We start from the raw sequence: 23,979 nt of genomic DNA, 5'->3' as shown, positions 1-23,979 counted from the left end.
AATTTTACCGTCCATACCTTTCCAAATGAACATTTCACAGATCTTTCCTCTGGTTTTAAAGATGCCTAAATGCCCCCCTAATGGGGTCTCATGGTAGTACTTGAAGATCATGGGTACAAGAACCACTGGAACCACAATTTTCATCTTCTTATCATGCCCCAACGGGCAACATAAAACACCATTCTTCAATACATAAGGGACGACATGTTCCCCAGAAGAAAGGGTTTCCGTAATAGGAGCCAGCACTGGATATTCGCGTTGATATTTTTCAATATCCCTAAACAACATGGGGGGCATCAGTTTGAATGGCATTTACCCCAGGAGGTATGGCCTAGGGAATAGAAGAACAATCTCCCAATTCAGAGGTCTCCACATCATTAGAAAACATACAGCTTAGTCCGTCTGCCACAACATTCTCAGATCCTCTTATATGCCTAACGTCAAACTGGAAGGCAGAAATCCTGATGGCCCAGTGGGCTATACGACCAGTACGGCGCGGCCTAGCTAAGACCCAACTTAAGGCTTGGTTATCAGTTTCCAAGTCGAATTTGACGTGCTCCAGATAGAGGCGGAACTTCTCTAATGCAAATAAAACTGCCAAACCCTCAAGTTCATAGATGGAATATTTGGCTTCTTGAGCCGATAGTGTCTAGATACATGGGCGATGGGTCGCCTTCCGAGTTCAGTCTCTTGAAGAAGGACTGCAGCCACCGCCAACGACGATGCGTCGGTTTGGACAATGAATTTCTTAGAGAAATCAGGCATAGCAAGGACAGGGGCATTACAAGGAGCTAGTTTCAGGTCTTCGAAAGCGTCTTGTTGAGAAGGCCCCCACTCGAATTTGACGCCTTTCCTACGAAGTAAGTTGAAGGGTGCCGCTCTGTTAGTGAAGTTAGGGATAAATTTCCTGAAGAAATTCACCATACCTATGAACCTGGCAATACCTTTGATGTCCTTAGGAGGTCTGAAGTCACGGATGGCCTGTGTTCTAGAATGATCGATTGAAACACCATCGGGCGACACAATATGCCCTAGAAATGACATGGAAGGCTTAGCAAAGGCAACCTTAGACAACTTCACAGTTAACCCTGCCTTACGAAGGTGATTAAGGACCTCTTTCAGATGATCTAGGTGTTCTTCAAAGGTCTGTGAAAATACGACGACATCATCAAGATAATGGTATAAGTATTCAAATTTGATGTCAGAGATGACCCTATGTAGCAGTCTCGTTAGCATGGCTGCTCCCGTGGGGAGCCCGAAAGGCACGCGGTTGTACTCATACAAATTCCAATCCGTGGCAAAAGCTGTCAGATGTTTGGATTCTTCAGCTAGAGGGATCTGGTTATACGCCTGATTAAGGTCTAAGACCTCCTCTGCGAACCATGTGACCTTGCCGCGGTGGGGAGGCTTGCGTGTCCCAATGATGCAGATAGCCGAGCCGCAGGTGCAACCATATCTGATGGGTATCTGTTGAGAGACCAGACTAACGAATGGTTCATCGAAAGGGGGGTAGCAGCCTTTCAGTAGTTGCAAGGGCGGCGGTCTAGATGATTGACTGATACGGCCTTGTAATAATACTCAACATGGCTTAGCTGTGTTGATACTGCTACAAGGCTGAAAGCAGCGGGAAACTACAGCCGAAACTAACTCCCGAGGACATGCATCTCTCTCTGTATGAATGATGTACTGATGATGGCTTCCTCCCAGGTAAAATATTCCGGAGGTAAACTAGTCCCCCATTCGGATCTCCGGGTGGGGACTACATGAGAGGGGGCGATCATCAGGAAGATGGATACTGACATTCTGCGAGTCGGAGCGTGGAATGTTAGAAGTTTGAATCGTTGTGGTTAGGTTAGAGAATCTGAAAAGGGAGATGGATAGGCTAAAGTTAGATGTAGTTGATATAAGTGAAGTACGTTGGCAGGAAGAACAAGATTTTTGGTCAGGCGACTACCGAATTATCAACACAAAATCTAACAGGGGAAATGCAGGAGTTGGTTTAATAATGAATATGAAAATAGGGCAGCGGGTAAGCGACTACAACTAGCATAGTGAAAGAATTATTGTCGTCAAGATAGACACCAAACCAATGCCCACCACAATAGTGCAGGTCTATATGCCTACTAGTTCAGCAATGATGAAGAAATCGAAAGAATATATGAAGAGATAGAAGTTTTAATACAATGTGTAGAAGGTGACGAGAATCTAATTGTGATGGGAGACTGGAATGCAGTGGTAGGCCAAGGAAGAGAAGGTAGTACAGTAAGAGAATTTGGATTGGGACAAAGGAATGAAAGAGAAAGTCGGCTGGTTGAATTCTGCACTGATCATAATTTAGTCCTTGCCAATACTTGGTTCAAACACCACAGACAACGGCTGTATACGTGGACGAGACCTGGAGACACTGGAAGGTATCAAATAGACTTCATTATGATTGGTCTTAAGGAAGAGAAAGAAGTCACATGGGGCCACTTTCTCCCTTTCCAAAAAGTCCATTGTTCTGGCAGCCCTGTGCGCAGATGCATTGTCGTGATGCAACAGAAGGTGCCCACTCTTGGACTTTGGGTGCTGTGACCTCCATGTGCTGAGGACTTTGGAAAGACAGTCATTCACGTACCATTCAGCATTGACTGCACGGCGTGTGTCCAAGGTCACAGAGGTGAGATGGCCCATTTTTGTAATTAAAAAAAGAAGAAGAAGAAGAAGAAAGAAAGAACTCCGACTTTGTCAAACTTTTATGGGTGCTTCCTCCCCTCAAAAGCACTACACAGAAGACTGTCCCTTCATTTCAGGGTCATAATTGTAGAGCCACATTTCATTACCTGTGATGATATTGTAGGTGTCTTAGGACTGCCCTCTACTGAATTTTTAAAGCATGAAACTCTCGCCTCCTTTTGGCTTTCTGTCAGGGAATGTGGCACCCAATGGGCACATCTCTTGCTTAGGCCTAAATAATTGTGAACGATGGTCTGCGCTGCTGTTGACCTGATATTCAGGGTCCCTTCAATGTCACAAAATGTAAGATGTGGATCTTCTCTGATCATTTTCCTCACAGCATCAATGTTTTCCTGAGTTACAGCTGTTGCTGGGCGATTGAGACGAGGTTCGTCTTCAGTTGACTGCCGACCCCTTAAAAACTAGCAAAACCAGTTTCCAACTGTGGCCCTAGAAGGTGAAGCCTCACCAAAAAGACGCAGCAAAGAAGAATGGCATTCTTCGGCACTTAAATTATATTTATAATCATAAAAAATCATTGCACAAAAATTGCAGCACGACAGATCCATCTTACTCGCACTGTGGAGGAACCACCGCTGGGAGGGGTTTGTCGCGCATGTTCCAAGGTTGAGAAACATCACTCTCTCAAATGAAAAGAATCCCATTGTCCTCAGAATTACGGTTTACGGGCTGCTTAAAACTTTCGGCATAACCTTCATATAGGTCTAAGTGCAGTGGAAAATTGAAAAAAATAATTCCAAACCAGTTTTACCCGTTTATCCCCACTGGGCAAGTTCTCACAGAAGAAACTATTTTATTTTCAGATTCAATGCAATGAAACTAATGGGAATTCTCTTTGTTTTTTTTTTTCCCTCTAAAATATTCTTGGAATTCACAGATTTTGCTGGTCAACCTAGAGAATCCCAGGTGAGATATTCGAATTCCAAATTTTGCTACTGATAACTTCCGAACTGCTTATCTGATTTTGATGTTCTTAGTGTCATCATGAAGCTCTTCCCTTCTGCTTTCTGTTGATATAATGTACTCAAAAATCTATTTACGTTCAACAATGAAAAGATTATTGGAAGCACGGGAGACAGAAACACACTATCATGCTGATTTAACTCTTTTCTTACGTTTTGAATGTGCCGTCCTGTTGGATATATTTTAAAAAATCTTATTGCCATTACTGATGTACTATTCTACCCCCTTTTTGTTTTTTCAACAGAAAGTTTGGTCTTTTTTTCTGAAACAGCTCAAATTCAGTATTTGACTATTCTTTCATGCCCATGTCATGAACGTGATGTCGGTTTCCAAAAAAATGTTCCTTCTTGTGTTTCCTGCAACAAGCCCTTTCTTGCTATATCCTTTAAGTCTGTATAAAATATAAATCCAAAAATGATTGGAACACTTTATATGCATGGATGCGGAAATCGCCTGACTAGTATGTACTGTTCTGGTGTCGTCGGGTTGGATTTCACACTGTCTGTATTATTAGATGGATTTCTGATTGCTATTCTTACTGATTTCTTTTAACTACAGGTAAGTATGGGGGGAAAAAAATTTGCTCATCATCGCTGGCAATCAGACTGACTTCCCAGGAGCTGTAGTGCCAGAACTTTTGATCATAAAAAATTGATATACACAGGAAACTTCAATTTTTGAGAGGAATATTTTCATTCCCATCCATTTTTCACATAAATAGTTGCTGGTTGTGACTTATTCAGATAAAATGGGCATGCTGGTTGTGACTTATTCATATAAAATGGGCATACTGGTTGTGACTTATTCAGATAAAATGGGCATACTGGTTGTGACTTATTCATATAAAATAGGCATACTGGTTGTGACTTATTCAGATAAAATAGGCATACTGGTTGTGACTTATTCAGATAAAATGGGCATACTGGTTGTGACTTGTTCAGATAAAATAGGCACACCGGCTGTGACTTATTCAGATAAAATGGGCATACTGGCTGTGACTTATTAAGATAAAATGGGCATACTGGTTGTGTGACTTATTCACATAAAATGGGCATACTGGTTGTGACTTATTCAGATAAAATAAGCATACTTGTTGTGACTTATTCACATAAAATGGGCATACTGGTTGTGACTTATTCAGATAAAATGGGCATACTGATTGTGACTTGTTATTATTATTATTATTATTATTAATTATTATTATGATTATTATTATTATTATTATTTCTGGGGTCTCTGGAGCCTCCCAGGCTCATTTTGGTTTTGGCCGGGAGGTTTAAGACCAGATACCCTTCCTGATGCTATGTGATTCTTGAAATGAAAATCTTGCCGAGGACCGACCGGGTTTCGAGCCTCACCCTTCTGGGTGTGAAGCCAGCTGCTAAGCCACTGAGCTAATCACACACACACGCACGCACACACACACACACACACACACACACACACCTTTACCCCGTGAGTGGAAAGTAATTACAATTTCATATTTACAGTAAACTTGCTGAATCTTATAATTAGCACTGCGTAAATTTCAACATTATAATTTGGCAATTAACATGGAGATGTGTGGGATATAACTAGAAAAGAAACAGGAAGAATCACGATTTACAACCTGGTAAACCTAGAAGAAACCTTGAATTTGGAAGGGCCTGGTCACTGGCCTCTAGAGATGGGAATTACATATCGTAACATGGTACTGTATCCTATTCCATCAGTGTACGCTGTTCCAGAAATATTATGTTCCAACGGAGACCCTAATGCAAAAGTAACTGTCTGAACGAAACCAAGGGGAGGATAGGAGTTTCTGATTGGCTAACGGATATTAGAAAGCATAGCAGCACTCCTGCGCAGGCACGAGTGATAATTTTGTAACAATTTAGAGGCAGTACTAATATTCCTACACTGTTATTTGCTGACCAGTTACAGATATTCCTCAGTTATTCGAAGTGCTTTGTATTATTACAGGAAAATGATTTCTTAGAAACGCGTTGTAAGAAGGTACAATAATAATAGGCCTGTTAATAATAATTTTAAAAATTCAACTGGTTAATGTAGTCTTCATTAATGTACATCGTACTCAAGTATCAGGTCCTGAAAAGCCATTGTAAGTGCCATCACATGTAGCTGTCCCTCATGAAACTTTATCATCGACTGCAACCTGCAAGGCAGTGCAGCAACAGCTGGTATCGTAATTTTTACCAGTACAAAGGAAAAGGAGTGATATAGAGAAAAAGGCACTGGAAAAGTCATTTACACAGTTATTTACCGCATATTCCCAACCTTCATCCTATGGCGAGAGACAAATGTTTTGGAGATTTTTATACTGGATTTTCAGAGCGAGTTGGCTATCCAGTTTGTGTCACGTAGCTGTTGACGCATGTATAATAGACTAATATAACTTGGAAACAATATTCTTTAACCCATGGGTAAATAATGCAAATATCGAGCTCGAATTCTCATTATTATTATTATTTATGTACTTATGTATGAACTTTATTTGGTATAATCATGATTATGCTACTTAGGTTCTAAAATGGGTAAAATATAAATATGTAAATATATTCAATGTTAATTTTAATCTTATACCAGTTGTATAGTATTATTAGAAGTAATTTCACATACCGTACTGTATATTGTAAGATATTATAAGTAGAATTTTGTAAACAATATAAATTTATGAAGGATGATGTGTGTCTTTAATAGAAAAAATTATTAGCGTAAATTGTATAATATTGTATTCTAGGAAAATTTTCTTCGTCTCCTGTTAATTTAAAATTTAGTGCTTGACAATAATGTATTTTAGTGTACCATTTGCCACCGAGGTAGACACCTCATTTGCAAATAAAGAGATTTTGATTTGATTTGATTTGATTTGATTTGATTGTATTATTTGTGAGGTTATGTCATGAAACATCTGCTGTGTGTGTGTATATATATATATATATATATATATATATATATATATATATATGAATTTATTTATTGTAAGGACATGTAATTAATAGTATATAATTTCTTATTACCTGTAAATATGATGTATAATCCACTGCAATACTGTGCAACACACTGTAATATCCAGAATAACGAATCGTTGGCACTAGAGTGTTATAGAAAATTATTTTAATTGTAAATAGGTTATTGGAGATTCTCGAAATTACGAGAAAACATGCTGTGTCATATTCTTCTAGAATCCTGGCCAGGCAACGTATATAAAGAGGCAGTCTTGTGAGTGAAAGTTGATTTATTTTTAGCGAACCTTGTTAGGAAGTCGTGTTAGCAGTGTTTTTAGTTGAGTATGTGAATTTTGTTGGGTTGGTAGTTTACATGCAACTGATGCAGTCTCTTCTTATTCTTCGTAGTAGCGTTTTGTTTCAGGATGGCAGTTCATTAGTGCATGTATGTAGAAGATGTAAATATAATTTGTGAATAAAATTGTGTACACAACTGACAGCATTATGTGTGTGTCTTTGTGAATACATCAGAATTAATGGTGTCTCTCAGGTTCGCCACGTCGACAGAAACCTAGGTGGGTGAAGCTTATGCTGATTGTGGCATACAACTACGAGGGTGTTATTCTTATGCATGCTGTGTCTCAGGTGGTGGTGGTGGTGGTGATTGCTGTTTTAGGAGGAAGTACAGCTGGGTAACCATCCTTTGTATAACATTGCACCCGCTCTTGCAACGGTCAGTGCAAGATTATCCCGGTAGCTCATTAATTCTTCTCAGGGTATCCTTTTTCCGCCCATAAAATCTGAGATTTTATATGTAATTATTTAACGTGGTTTCGGAAGAGAAATTGGCCGCTGGGGTACTCGTGATGGGAGTATCAATATCCACGAGAATGACGACCGATATCTAGAAATCATCTCGCATTTCGTTTGTAAGAACTTGTCGATTGCTTACATCTAGAAAACTTAACAACTAACTTAACTCTAAACGTTACCAGAACAGGAATCATAACTCAGTCACATACTAAAGAAAATATATAAGATTATTTATTGACAAAAATTAATGTTCGAGATATAGTGAAATCTGGGTAGTATTAATTCCGTGTTATCTCATCATTTGAAAATAAGTTAGAGTCAGCGCTGGCTCATTTAAGATAAAATAGTGGAACTTAAAAAAAAATGCTAACATTCTCTCATTTATAAGTTCAAATTCCAATAAATACACATGTGAACCTTCGTAGCCATGTTCCGAAAGTATTACATTTTTTAAAATAATATTTGCGATCATTGAGCATTCAAGGAATCAAATAAAATTTTCATATTGTAAATACTGCTCTGTTAATTATTAAAGTTATCCTCACAACATATGAGACATGTTTCCCAAGTATACACTTTCGCGTGTATTAAATTGTGGCAGTGTTCACCGTCCTTCCATTCTTAAGTTAAAGTCTTTCATAGGTTTGAACTCCGAGTGTTAGGTAATATCTTTCTAGTGTGAACAAGTAACGACTTACGAGCTAAAGCAATACCACCCTCGTGCCTACGATATCTGGCTCCTAACTAACCATTGTAATATTCTTCATTTTTGTATACTGAGTTAAAATCATATTTATCTGAGTAGAAATAAAAAAAATCTAACTAACTCTTCGAATAGTTTCTAATCTACACACTCATCTATTAGTGGCTCAATGTACTCTTATGATCTGCACTGTCTCAATATTTCATTTATATACGTGCTACTGAACGTGTATGGATAGTATAGAATGCAGGTATTTCATATCAACCTGTAAGATCACCGCTCCATGAAATACTAGATATATAATCAATCATGAGTCTATTGCATCATATATAAGAACACTCTCTCTTACGCAGTACCTGTTATTCACCCAAGTCAAACACAATATCACTGTCACGATACACAATTCTACATAATTCATGTTTACCTTACCTTGAAATGGTCATCTGCGCTGAATTCTCTTCTTGACGTATATTTTCAAACATGGCATAGAAACTCACCTTATATTACTAATAAATCATTAACACGTCAAATTGCAATTCTTACACTTCCCGTAGAACATAACTAAATCTCTTCACTTAAACCATTCATCAATATATAATCACATTTCAATACACTACCGTCAATACTTTAACATCCTATCGGCTTCCATTTAGCCGCATGCATATAGCCATAACTCCGAAACCATATGCTAAATATTCAAGAATTGCTTAGCAAAATACGCAGTCAATAACCTCTATTTTTAATAACAGTAATATGAATTCATATGCCCTCTTTCTCTGACGAAAGGAATACTTAATTTGTCAATGATCATCGTATTGCGCAGGTAATTCGTGACGTAAACTATACTCAGGTGAAACGAGATTAATCGAACCTTTACTAGTAACTTAGACTCATTGATTCTAGCTCTACTCAAGTAACATACCTTTCTCTTATCGGATATTATTTCCACTGTCGATGTGCTAGTGCAGTATCCAGTATATGTCATATTGTCATTCTAATTCATCACTTCCATCTAATTTTAAAATCTTAAGTATTTCACACATTACTTATATTACACACGCGTTCTTAATTACTTCATAAATCACCAAACTCTCAGCACATGCCAAAATAGATTGAGGGTGCAGATTGCAAGAAACTACTCTACTATAGAAAAGTATGGACTTAGCTCGTCAGTTGCTACATCTGGTCGGGTGGTTGCTCCGTCCTTCACTTGCTGCTAGACCCTCAGATTGGAACTGGATCTCTGTCTGAACTGGACATTCGCGGTCATCTGCTGGTTACATAGCTCGTCAGACCACTTCGTATCATCCGGTCTTTCGGCTGGCCGATGCTCATCCAACGTCATCATCTCCACTGGTTGGTCTGTCCAATAACCTCCGCCTGGTCATCTGATTCGACGGTACATATCCCCAGTTCGGTCCATCTTGATGAATTAGCAGACAGTCATCATCATGTATCTGTTGACAATGAAAAGAATTCCCTGTGCGCAGTAATTAGTCATGATATTCTGCATTTTCTGTTATTTAAAATAATCGTTAAAGTTTTTCTTTCTGTAAAAAGTTTTCTCCGTAAATAATTATTATTTTTTACTGCTACGGTAGTTATACTCTTCTCGTGTGTAGTTATTAAATATTTCACAATGGTGAATTCCGATTCTTTCGATCGTTATAAGTTAAAAACTTCATTTTCCCGTATTGAACTGAGATTCACAATTGAAATATCAAAGAGGTTCAACCTTTTCAATACAAAACGTGTTGTATAAGAAGTTCACAACATAATATTTATTGAATAATAAGGACCGGTTTCGACGCTCACTGCGTCATCATCAGCTAACAAAGATCAACAAATAGGCAAAGTACATGTCATGAATGATTTACATTAATAACTCTTGTATGGCTGAATACAAATGGTGGACTGCTTTGTCATAAAAGCTAGGAGAAACTTGAGTAAAATATGATAATGTGATGTGACACATAAAACATAGTGGTTTGATGGGTAAAAATTATGCATAAAATTGAACTGATGCTATGAGCATGAGAGTCTGAATATGGTGATAAAACTATGTGGTAAAAATAATATAATGGTAAAATTGTCCACTCTTCTGTTGTTCACTTCAGGCACATAAGTCCAGGTCCGATGTTATATAGTCAAACCAATAAAAATTTTTTGTCGAGGCCGGGACACCTGATGTTGGGCGATTGAATAAGGTTGCTCTTCAAATTAGTCTCAGCTCAACAGGGTAGTGAATCTTTAAGAGAGGAAAGAAAAACTAAGTTAGTGAAATGGAAGTCTAAATCGAGTTCGGTCAAGGGTGATAGAATATGAGACTCACCTTGTTTGGCGTGCTGAGTGTGTGGTGTAAGAAGAGTTCTGGACTAGTGAGAAGGTGTGACTGAGTAGCGAAGTTAGAGTGAGAGGGGTGGGGAGGGGAAGTGGAGAGGAGAGGGGTAGGGAGGCGGAGTTTAAGGTGGGTCAGGAGGGCGGAGTGGCAGTGGTGTGGGACGTAAAAGAGTACTGTGGAGAGCGTGAAAGATCGATTTTTCTCTCGTGGTTTTTATACCTCTAAAGACTTCTATTAGGTAGTCGAAAAGAATGCTGGATTTTTCTGAGATTTCGTTAAGATTTAAGTTAGGGTTAAAAAATTGGTCTAGGTGAATAAAACAGTTCTCCGTAACGTCGAGTAAAGGGCCTTTATTTATGTTTTTGAGAATTTCTAGGTCTTGTTCTATGGTGGTAAAATTATGCTTTAAGTCATGTATATGTTGGCCTATTGCGGAAAATCTATTATATCTGATGGCATTAACGTGTTCTAAGTATCTAACTTTGAAGCTGCGCCCGGTCTGTCCGACATATGAGGAAAGACAGTTATTGCATTGAAAACGGTAAACACCTGACATTGCATAAGTGTCAGACCTGTTAACTGATTTGGAATTGTGAACTATATCTATGTTTCTATTGCTGGTTCTGTAAGAAATTTTAATATTATGTTTCTTGAAAATATTCGTTACACTGTGTATATTTTCATTAAAGGTGAAGGTGGCGAATAGGGCAGGGTTATGTCTTTCTTTGGTTAATGTTGACTTCAGTCTATGTTTACATTTGTTAATGATGCGTTCTATGAATGAGGCATTATAACCGTTAAATTTAGCAATGGCCCGAATGGTGTTCAATTCCTTCTTTAGGTTTTCCTTGGATAAGGGTATTTTTAGTGCACGGTCTACCATGCTATAGTAAGTGGCACATTTATGTGCATGTGGATGTGTAGAGTCGTTTCTGATAGTGGTCGCTGTTTGGGTTGGTTTTCTGTAGATATTGTATTCTAAAGAAGAAGGATGTCGTTTAATTGTAAGGTCTAAAAAATTGATCGAGTAATTGGACTCAGATTCTAATGTGAATTTTATATTAGGATCAATCTTGTTTAAGTTATTAAGAGTAGTGGCTGCATTAACCGTTCTATCATCTAGAATAACTAGAGTATCTTCAACATACCTAGACCAGAAGTGTATATTTGAAAAAGTGTTACTGGTGTTAATTGCAGTGTCTTCTAGGAAATCTATGTAAATTTCAGCCAAAATTCCTGAGGCCGGCGACCCCATAGCCAGTCCATCTTGTTGGTAAATGCATTTATCAAATGCGAAATAGTTGTTATGTATTACGAGTTTTAGGACCTGCATAAAGTCTTGGATCTCTAGTTTACTTAGCCCACTATATGTTTTTAGGTTTTTTAGTATTATGGGAAGGAGTTTTTTGGTGTTGATACTGGGATACATATTATTGATATCGAATGAGTGAAGGGTATGAAATGGCAGTATTTCAAATTTATTCAGTTTTTCAATTAGTTCGATGGTGTTTTTTACGGATTTTTTCGACTGAAATTTATAGTTTCTACTAAGAAATTTTTGTATGAATTGGGCCAGTTTATATAATGGGCTAGGTCTGTAGTTAATGATGGGGCGTATGGGGACGTCGGTCTTATGGATTTTGGGGAGAGCTTTAGCGGTAGGCAGGCCGGGATTCATATTAATTAATCTCGTTTTTTCATGTTCTGTAAAAAGGAATGATGTATTTTTTAAAGTTTGTTTTAGGAGACGTTGGATTTGCTGTGTCGGATCTTTTTTGACTAAGGAGAAAGAACCAGTATTGAAAAAACTTTTTGTTTTTTCGATATAATCGTTTTTATCCATGATGACCGTTGTATTACCCTTGTCAGCTTTTGTGATGATAAGGTTATGAACTTTAATTTTATCCGCGAGTTTTTTAATGTGTTCTCGTTCTGCAAAGATTTTTTTATGTGAAATAATATTAGTAGCAGTTGTCCTGTTTTTTAGGTTATTGATTTTGTTTAAAGTTCGTTTGACCTCGAATCTAACCTCATCTTGTGCATCTAAAGGTATTTTATTTATGGCTGTTTCGGATTCTATGACTAGTGTGGTAGCGATGTTAACTTTATTTGAATTGGGCCAATTGTGTTTTGGTCCTTTTTCGAGGATCTCGTTATCCTTGTCCGAAAGTGTTATTTCTGTTAAGTTAACTACTGGGGGATGGAAATGTTCTATTAAAGACTCTAGGTTACGGGTACTCGATTCGTTAGGAAATGCTGTAGTTGGACTATTCAGCCTTGCGTTATTTTTAAGGTTGTTGAGTTTCTTCTCATGTGTTACTTGTTTTTGTTCAAGTATGTAGAACAGTTTGTCCGCAATTTTACTTTGGAAAATATTCCATTGGGCTTTAGAAAGTAAATGTGCTGTCTCAAGGTGCGTCTCATATAGTTTGTTATTTAAAAAAGATTTTTTCTTGTATAAAAATCTTATTTCATTCTTAAGCCAGATTTTATTTACCTTGGCTTGGGTTTTCGAGTGTTGAGGAGATTTTCGTTGCGTTTTTTTCGAGTTATTTTTAAGAAAGTTCGGAGTTAAATTGTATAATAAACATTGTTTTAAGAAACGAATGTCCTTGCCCAGTTTTGCGATCTTTATTCTAAGGCCCATGTATTGATGGGCTTTAAATTTTGCTTGGTTAGCTTTGTCATTATAAGTTAAAAACTTCATTTTCCCGTATTGAACTGAGATTCACAATTGAAATATCAAAGAGGTTCAACCTTTTCAATACAAAACGTGTTGTATAAGAAGTTCACAACATAATATTTATTGAATAATAAGGACCGGTTTCGACGCTCACTGCGTCATCATCAGCTAACAAAGATCAACAAATAGGCAAAGTACATGTCATGAATGATTTACATTAATAACTCTTGTATGGCTGAATACAAATGGTGGACTGCTTTGTCATAAAAGCTAGGAGAAACTTGAGTAAAATATGATAATGTGATGTGACACATAAAACATAGTGGTTTGATGGGTAAAAATTATGCATAAAATTGAACTGATGCTATGAGCATGAGAGTCTGAATATGGTGATAAAACTATGTGGTAAAAATAATATAATGGTAAAATTGTCCACTCTTCTGTTGTTCACTTCAGGCACATAAGTCCAGGTCCGATGTTATATAGTCAAACCAATAAAAATTTTTTGTCGAGGCCGGGACACCTGATGTTGGGCGATTGAATAAGGTTGCTCTTCAAATTAGTCTCAGCTCAACAGGGTAGTGAATCTTTAAGAGAGGAAAGAAAAACTAAGTTAGTGAAATGGAAGTCTAAATCGAGTTCGGTCAAGGGTGATAGAATATGAGACTCACCTTGTTTGGCGTGCTGAGTGTGTGGTGTAAGAAGAGTTCTGGACTAGTGAGAAGGTGTGACTGAGTAGCGAAGTTAGAGTGAGAGGGGTGGGGAGGGGAAGTGGAGAGGAGAGGGGTAGGGAGGCGGAGTTTAAGGTGGGTCAGGAGGGCGGAGTGGCAGTGGTGTGGGACGTAAAAGAGTACTGTGGAGAGCGTGAAAGATCGATTTTTCTCTCGTGGTTTTTATACCTCTAAAGACTTCTATTAGGTAGTCGAAAAGAATGCTGGATTTTTCTGAGATTTCGTTAAGATTTAAGTTAGGGTTAAAAAATTGGTCTAGGTGAATAAAACAGTTCTCCGTAACGTCGAGTAAAGGGCCTTTATTTATGTTTTTGAGAATTTCTAGGTCTTGTTCTATGGTGGTAAAATTATGCTTTAAGTCATGTATATGTTGGCCTATTGCGGAAAATCTATTATATCTGATGGCATTAACGTGTTCTAAGTATCTAACTTTGAAGCTGCGCCCGGTCTGTCCGACATATGAGGAAAGACAGTTATTGCATTGAAAACGGTAAACACCTGACATTGCATAAGTGTCAGACCTGTTAACTGATTTGGAATTGTGAACTATATCTATGTTTCTATTGCTGGTTCTGTAAGAAATTTTAATATTATGTTTCTTGAAAATATTCGTTACACTGTGTATATTTTCATTAAAGGTGAAGGTGGCGAATAGGGCAGGGTTATGTCTTTCTTTGGTTAATGTTGACTTCAGTCTATGTTTACATTTGTTAATGATGCGTTCTATGAATGAGGCATTATAACCGTTAAATTTAGCAATGGCCCGAATGGTGTTCAATTCCTTCTTTAGGTTTTCCTTGGATAAGGGTATTTTTAGTGCACGGTCTACCATGCTATAGTAAGTGGCCGGCCTCAGGAATTTTGGCTGAAATTTACATAGATTTCCTAGAAGACACTGCAATTAACACCAGTAACACTTTTTCAAATATACACTTCTGGTCTAGGTACGTTGATGATACTCTAGTTATTCTAGATGATAGAACGGTTAATGCAGCCACTACTCTTAATAACTTAAACAAGATTGATCCTAATATAAAATTCACATTAGAATCTGAGTCCAATTACTCGATCAATTTTTTAGACCTTACAATTAAACGACATCCTTCTTCTTTAGAATACAATATCTACAGAAAACCAACCCAAACAGCGACCACTATCAGAAACGACTCTACACATCCACATGCACATAAATGTGCCACTTACTATAGCATGGTAGACCGTGCACTAAAAATACCCTTATCCAAGGAAAACCTAAAGAAGGAATTGAACACCATTCGGGCCATTGCTAAATTTAACGGTTATAATGCCTCATTCATAGAACGCATCATTAACAAATGTAAACATAGACTGAAGTCAACATTAACCAAAGAAAGACATAACCCTGCCCTATTCGCCACCTTCACCTTTAATGAAAATATACACAGTGTAACGAATATTTTCAAGAAACATAATATTAAAATTTCTTACAGAACCAGCAATAGAAACATAGATATAGTTCACAATTCCAAATCAGTTAACAGGTCTGACACTTATGCAATGTCAGGTGTTTACCGTTTTCAATGCAATAACTGTCTTTCCTCATATGTCGGACAGACCGGGCGCAGCTTCAAAGTTAGATACTTAGAACACGTTAATGCCATCAGATATAATAGATTTTCCGCAATAGGCCAACATATACATGACTTAAAGCATAATTTTACCACCATAGAACAAGACCTAGAAATTCTCAAAAACATAAATAAAGGCCCTTTACTCGACGTTACGGAGAACTGTTTTATTCACCTAGACCAATTTTTTAACCCTAACTTAAATCTTAACGAAATCTCAGAAAAATCCAGCATTCTTTTCGACTACCTAATAGAAGTCTTTAGAGGTATAAAAACCACGAGAGAAAAATCGATCTTTCACGCTCTCCACAGTACTCTTTTACGTCCCACACCACTGCCACTCCGCCCTCCTGACCCACCTTAAACTCCGCCTCCCTACCCCTCTCCTCTCCACTTCCCCTCCCCACCCCTCTCACTCTAACTTCGCTACTCAGTCACACCTTCTCACTAGTCCAGAACTCTTCTTACACCACACACTCAGCACGCCAAACAAGGTGAGTCTCATATTCTATCACCCTTGACCGAACTCGATTTAGACTTCCATTTCACTAACTTAGTTTTTCTTTCCTCTCTTAAAGATTCACTACCCTGTTGAGCTGAGACTAATTTGAAGAGCAACCTTATTCAATCGCCCAACATCAGGTGTCCCGGCCTCGACAAAAATTTTTTATTGGTTTGACTATATAACATCGGACCTGGACTTATGTGCCTGAAGTGAACAACAGAAGAGTGGACAATTTTACCATTATATTATTTTTACCACATAGTTTTATCACCATATTCAGACTCTCATGCTCATAGCATCAGTTCAATTTTATGCATAATTTTTACCCATCAAACCACTATGTTTTATGTGTCACATCACATTATCATATTTTACTCAAGTTTCTCCTAGCTTTTATGACAAAGCAGTCCACCATTTGTATTCAGCCATACAAGAGTTATTAATGTAAATCATTCATGACATGTACTTTGCCTATTTGTTGATCTTTGTTAGCTGATGATGACGCAGTGAGCGTCGAAACCGGTCCTTATTATTCAATAAATATTATGTTGTGAACTTCTTATACAACACGTTTTGTATTGAAAAGGTTGAACCTCTTTGATATTTCAATTGTGAATCTCAGTTCAATACGGGAAAATGAAGTTTTTAACTTATAATGACAAAGCTAACCAAGCAAAATTTAAAGCCCATCAATACATGGGCCTTAGAATAAAGATCGCAAAACTGGGCAAGGACATTCGTTTCTTAAAACAATGTTTATTATACAATTTAACTCCGAACTTTCTTAAAAATAACTCGAAAAAAACGCAACGAAAATCTCCTCAACACTCGAAAACCCAAGCCAAGGTAAATAAAATCTGGCTTAAGAATGAAATAAGATTTTTATACAAGAAAAAATCTTTTTTAAATAACAAACTATATGAGACGCACCTTGAGACAGCACATTTACTTTCTAAAGCCCAATGGAATATTTTCCAAAGTAAAATTGCGGACAAACTGTTCTACATACTTGAACAAAAACAAGTAACACATGAGAAGAAACTCAACAACCTTAAAAATAACGCAAGGCTGAATAGTCCAACTACAGCATTTCCTAACGAATCGAGTACCCGTAACCTAGAGTCTTTAATAGAACATTTCCATCCCCCAGTAGTTAACTTAACAGAAATAACACTTTCGGACAAGGATAACGAGATCCTCGAAAAAGGACCAAAACACAATTGGCCCAATTCAAATAAAGTTAACATCGCTACCACACTAGTCATAGAATCCGAAACAGCCATAAATAAAATACCTTTAGATGCACAAGATGAGGTTAGATTCGAGGTCAAACGAACTTTAAACAAAATCAATAACCTAAAAAACAGGACAACTGCTACTAATATTATTTCACATAAAAAAATCTTTGCAGAACGAGAACACATTAAAAAACTCGCGGATAAAATTAAAGTTCATAACCTTATCATCACAAAAGCTGACAAGGGTAATACAACGGTCATCATGGATAAAAACGATTATATCGAAAAAACAAAAAGTTTTTTCAATACTGGTTCTTTCTCCTTAGTCAAAAAAGATCCGACACAGCAAATCCAACGTCTCCTAAAACAAACTTTAAAAAATACATCATTCCTTTTTACAGAACATGAAAAAACGAGATTAATTAATATGAATCCCGGCCTGCCTACCGCTAAAGCTCTCCCCAAAATCCATAAGACCGACGTCCCCATACGCCCCATCATTAACTACAGACCTAGCCCATTATATAAACTGGCCCAATTCATACAAAAATTTCTTAGTAGAAACTATAAATTTCAGTCGAAAAAATCCGTAAAAAACACCATCGAACTAATTGAAAAACTGAATAAATTTGAAATACTGCCATTTCATACCCTTCACTCATTCGATATCAATAATATGTATCCCAGTATCAACACCAAAAAACTCCTTCCCATAATACTAAAAAACCTAAAAACATATAGTGGGCTAAGTAAACTAGAGATCCAAGACTTTATGCAGGTCCTAAAACTCGTAATACATAACAACTATTTCGCATTTGATAAATGCATTTACCAACAAGATGGACTGGCTATGGGGTCGCCGGCCTCAGGAATTTTGGCTGAAATTTACATAGATTTCCTAGAAGACACTGCAATTAACACCAGTAACACTTTTTCAAATATACACTTCTGGTCTAGGTATGTTGATGATACTCTAGTTATTCTAGATGATAGAACGGTTAATGCAGCCACTACTCTTAATAACTTAAACAAGATTGATCCTAATATAAAATTCACATTAGAATCTGAGTCCAATTACTCGATCAATTTTTTAGACCTTACAATTAAACGACATCCTTCTTCTTTAGAATACAATATCTACAGAAAACCAACCCAAACAGCGACCACTATCAGAAACGACTCTACACATCCACATGCACATAAATGTGCCACTTACTATAGCATGGTAGACCGTGCACTAAAAATACCCTTATCCAAGGAAAACCTAAAGAAGGAATTGAACACCATTCGGGCCATTGCTAAATTTAACGGTTATAATGCCTCATTCATAGAACGCATCATTAACAAATGTAAACATAGACTGAAGTCAACATTAACCAAAGAAAGACATAACCCTGCCCTATTCGCCACCTTCACCTTTAATGAAAATATACACAGTGTAACGAATATTTTCAAGAAACATAATATTAAAATTTCTTACAGAACCAGCAATAGAAACATAGATATAGTTCACAATTCCAAATCAGTTAACAGGTCTGACACTTATGCAATGTCAGGTGTTTACCGTTTTCAATGCAATAACTGTCTTTCCTCATATGTCGGACAGACCGGGCGCAGCTTCAAAGTTAGATACTTAGAACACGTTAATGCCATCAGATATAATAGATTTTCCGCAATAGGCCAACATATACATGACTTAAAGCATAATTTTACCACCATAGAACAAGACCTAGAAATTCTCAAAAACATAAATAAAGGCCCTTTACTCGACGTTACGGAGAACTGTTTTATTCACCTAGACCAATTTTTTAACCCTAACTTAAATCTTAACGAAATCTCAGAAAAATCCAGCATTCTTTTCGACTACCTAATAGAAGTCTTTAGAGGTATAAAAACCACGAGAGAAAAATCGATCTTTCACGCTCTCCACAGTACTCTTTTACGTCCCACACCACTGCCACTCCGCCCTCCTGACCCACCTTAAACTCCGCCTCCCTACCCCTCTCCTCTCCACTTCCCCTCCCCACCCCTCTCACTCTAACTTCGCTACTCAGTCACACCTTCTCACTAGTCCAGAACTCTTCTTACACCACACACTCAGCACGCCAAACAAGGTGAGTCTCATATTCTATCACCCTTGACCGAACTCGATTTAGACTTCCATTTCACTAACTTAGTTTTTCTTTCCTCTCTTAAAGATTCACTACCCTGTTGAGCTGAGACTAATTTGAAGAGCAACCTTATTCAATCGCCCAACATCAGGTGTCCCGGCCTCGACAAAAATTTTTTATTGGTTTGACTATATAACATCGGACCTGGACTTATGTGCCTGAAGTGAACAACAGAAGAGTGGACAATTTTACCATTATATTATTTTTACCACATAGTTTTATCACCATATTCAGACTCTCATGCTCATAGCATCAGTTCAATTTTATGCATAATTTTTACCCATCAAACCACTATGTTTTATGTGTCACATCACATTATCATATTTTACTCAAGTTTCTCCTAGCTTTTATGACAAAGCAGTCCACCATTTGTATTCAGCCATACAAGAGTTATTAATGTAAATCATTCATGACATGTACTTTGCCTATTTGTTGATCTTTGTTAGCTGATGATGACGCAGTGAGCGTCGAAACCGGTCCTTATTATTCAATAAATATTATGTTGTGAACTTCTTATACAACACGTTTTGTATTGAAAAGGTTGAACCTCTTTGATATTTCAATTGTGAATCTTTCGATCGTTACGTTGCTACTTGATATTCCAAATCCGTCGTATATCTCCAAAATTTATATATTTATATTTCTTTATCGGCTCATCTACTGGCATACAGCGATGAATACTTTAATTATATGCTGTTGCGAATATATATAATTAATATTCTTCTTCAGTAGGCAAATCTATTCTTGGAATATGTAGGTCTGCTCGCATCTGCGTCTTGTCTACATGAAAGTAATTTTTTAGAGTCTCGTTAAACAATTCACCCGCTGCTATATTTTTTTAAAAACAATTCAAATGAGCCTCTACTGTTCTCCAGTGTCTTCGAAACCTATCCTTTCCGTGACGTACATAGCCTCCTATACGTTGCATTGATACGAAGTTCATTGCCTTAGTAGATCGCATGGGCCATACCTTCCTACGCCGCCATTTTGTTGTTGGTCTACGAGATGCGAACGGGCACAACATTAATCAGAGATACTCTTGAAAAACTGAAGGTATATGTCATAGAAAGAAGGGCGTGAAAATGAAAGACTCCCTAGACCTTGAGTGCTGTAATACCATTGGGGTCGAAAAAGAACAAGAGTTGACCAAGGGAGATCGGATAGGATAGATGAAAGTTAGGAGCCTGGCACAAGTAAATGTAGGCAATCTCAGGACTGAGCTAAGGGCCCCGTGGTCGCCAGCCCACGCTCCCAAGTTGAGAGCCCCTGGGGCCACTTTAGTGGTTCCCAATGGCTTCCCAACATTTGGCGAAAGGTAATAGACTTTGTCGGTGACAACATTGAAAGATTGTAATACAATTGTACTTGTTAGGTAGTTTGCTAACCCCTTCTTAGCGTTAACCGCTTATAAGCTTCAAGGTAATTATTTGCAAGTTGCGTGAACCGCTTATAAGCGTCATCCAAGTTTGTGTGTTTGTTACACATTGTGTCAACTGCTTATAAACGTCAGAAGTTTATAGATACTTCTGACATCTATTGGCCTTATTTTGCAATGAAGTACTACATTTTATTTCCATGGAATATCGTATTCCGTGTAGAATTCATGTGTCCATTCACACATGTTTTCCGTGTGGTCAGCAGTCGATGCAATATGGCATCTGCGCTAAAATCCCGAAGTGTAAACAAACAAAGTAATTTAGCAGTGTTATTGAGCGAATGCTCTTGCTTTGCAGTGAAAGTGAAAATGAAAGTGACAGTTATTCTTCTGAATCAAATTATGAATTCCACAATACAGGCATGAATGTGAAGAAATTGAAGACGTTCAGACAGACTGGGTTATGTTTGGAGGGCCATGCAACAGATTTGATTTTACTGGCAATAAGGGGATTCCTGCTAACTTTGGGGATAATCCTGAACTACTGACAATATTTGAACATTTTCTTAGTGATGAAAAATTATCTGAATTTCTGAAAGATGCGCAACATGTGGAAAATATATGCTCAGTTAAGGGATTAAATATTGTGTTCTAACAATAATGCCACTGTTTTATTTACAGTCCTTGTATAGGAGCATTGAAAAGAACGTGAAATAAGAGAAACGCAATGTCAGGTCAGTGTGGGAACAGGGAGGAATAGAAGGAAAGCACAAAAGACTAAGACAATCTCCTCATTAATCTCAGTTCTCTACATCTGTTTCCTGTCATTCCCCAATGAGCTTGTTTCTGCCCCACAGCGTCATTAGGAGGATGGACATCAATACTCATTGAGGGACCATCATTACAGATCTTAAGTCTTGGTGTGGTAAGTGTGCAATTAGAAGAAAGCCAGATAAACATAGGGAGAGGAAAGAGAGAAACAGTGAATTCAAGTGGTAAAAGAACAGGAACACAAGATGTCTTTCTGTGTATGACTTGATTTGCACTTGTTTGCTCCATTACTTACGTTCAAGGGTTAATGTAACCAGTGGATGAGTTTATTATTATATTCATCAATTTTTTTCTTTTTCTTTTTTTCAGGTTTTCAGCTCTACATCTGGTTGTGTGTATTGAGTTGCTTTCAGGAACTACGTGATACTCCGACTGTTGAACAGAATGTTCTGTTGGAACTTCCTAAGCCATTGGACAGCATCATTACTGATTATCGTCCCCCTGAGTACGAAAGGTTGGATAATAAAGATGCATAAGACATTGTAATTCTTTTACTAAGTGCCACATCTCTTTTAAGCATACAAATTAAGATGTTGGGTGTATTCACATTCAGAACCTGTTGACATGTAGAATGGGACCGAACATTTTTATCACCTTTGTTCTTGCTTTAAAGAGGAACCATAAAGATGTAGGTTGCTTACTCCTATAAAACGAGCTCTTTAATATACCCTCAAATGCCCAGGGCTATGATCACAATATCAACAATGACATACAAGCTTGCTTTGCTTGAACCTGCAATTATGTTTTGGACCATTCTGTAAAATTCTGTAGCTGAAGTCCTTCACATTTTTTCATGGCAGGATTTGTATCACACTCATGTTTGTTCATATCTCCTGGTACCATCCCAGACATTTGTAGCATTGGGAAACAGCAGGAAGGCAAGACCTATTTTCAGTACTAGCTGAAATTTAGTGGTTATTAAATAGCTCTTCTCTGCGTTTTCTTTACACCGGTTCTTTTATTCTTGATGATTATGGCACTTGGTCTCCCTCAATTTTTTGTAAAACATTATATTAATATTTTACAGTAAATCTCTGAATCTTATATATTCCTCAATCTTTTGTAATATTTTAATATTATGCCTGTATAATTGTTTTTATTTGCTTTGCTTTAAATGAAGAGGTTGTAGCATTATTAAAATGTAGGTTGTAAGGAATCTTTGAGTTATTTTTACTGTCTTGGCTTTCATGTAACAAATGGAATCACCTCTGTTTTTAATACAAAGTTTGTTCATTACTTCAGGTCCCTTCTGTCACATGATGAGAGTTGAATACTACTCTAAGCAACATCAGAGTATCATATTTGCAATATAAAAAAATCAGAAAAGTGTGCTTTTTCCATATTCTTCAATATATTTTAATATACATACATTTTGACTTCTGTTGAGTATTGCTTAGTATTTCTATCAATTCCTACCTTCATAGGAGAGAAAGTGCCTCTGTTATTCATTACTTCATAGAACACATAAAACAAGTAACATGTGATTCACTACTGTAACCTATCGTAGTCAATATTTCTTTTTATTTTAGGATAATGAATATTGCAAAAGTTTTCCATCTCCTCAAGTTCAGAGATTTATTCATTTATTGTAATTCCTTAGTTCACTAAATTCTTCATACAAGATTGTTGAGCATGATCAGTATCTTGTAGCAAATTTAGCGACATGTTCTTTGCGACTTTTGATATCTAGGCCTATTAAATTATTGTATTTAAGTAGATAATTTCTGGAGATAAATGTCAACCTTCTTTTCTGGTTAGCTTTGAATTGATTTAAGAATTTTTGAGAAAAAGTTTTTCTTTTCAAAAATTGCTATTGTTGTTGCTCAGCAGAAAGTTATATGTAATGTTAATTTTAATTGCTTCCTTGAATTCAAGGCTGTCTCTCAGCAATGCTTACCAAAGAAGTACAAAGCAAATAGCATGTACACATTGAGTCATCCAGAACAAAATCGACATTTGATATAAACAGAAGGATGATGAGTGAAAACAATAAAAAAAATTGTAATAATTACGATAGATACATGGACATTTGTGATATTATATAAAAAGCTCTCTGCAATAAGCAATCTGTAGAGAACAGTGATGTTGATGTGAGTATTACAGCATTTTTGAGGCTTCACATTCTAATCACTGCGAAAGCTATGCTTCTTTTGTTTGTATCTGGATCTTCTTACAGTGTTTACATGCATAGCAGAACTTTGTCATAAATGTAATGATTTTGCTTCATGCTTGGCATTTCATGGCACTTTAAATTAAGGTACTTTCCTTACATCTTAAAACTAGCCAGAATAAGAAATATTCTTGAAGAGTATGCTTTTCGATAACAGAAGACAT

The 23,979-nt window shown here is 37.1% G+C and overlaps 1 protein-coding gene across 1 annotated transcript in view; it reads left to right on the top strand.

Moving 5' to 3' along the window:
- The window catches only part of LOC136874178 (uncharacterized), a 121,194-nt gene extending 98,162 nt beyond the window's left edge, over positions 1 to 23,032 (top strand). Inside the window, exon 6 of the mRNA XM_067147762.2 lies at positions 21,955 to 23,032. Within this exon, the coding sequence (XP_067003863.1) occupies positions 21,955 to 22,121 (167 nt within the window). The 3' untranslated portion in view covers positions 22,122 to 23,032. The remainder of the gene's footprint in view (positions 1 to 21,954) is intronic.
- Positions 23,033 to 23,979: the final 947 nt, after the last annotated feature.

Source organism: Anabrus simplex, chromosome 5, assembly GCF_040414725.1.
Source record: "Anabrus simplex isolate iqAnaSimp1 chromosome 5, ASM4041472v1, whole genome shotgun sequence".
Taxonomy (NCBI): Eukaryota; Metazoa; Arthropoda; class Insecta; order Orthoptera; family Tettigoniidae; genus Anabrus; species Anabrus simplex.
Note: the sequence above shows the minus strand (reverse complement) of the source record. Positions and strands in the feature narration are given on the sequence as shown.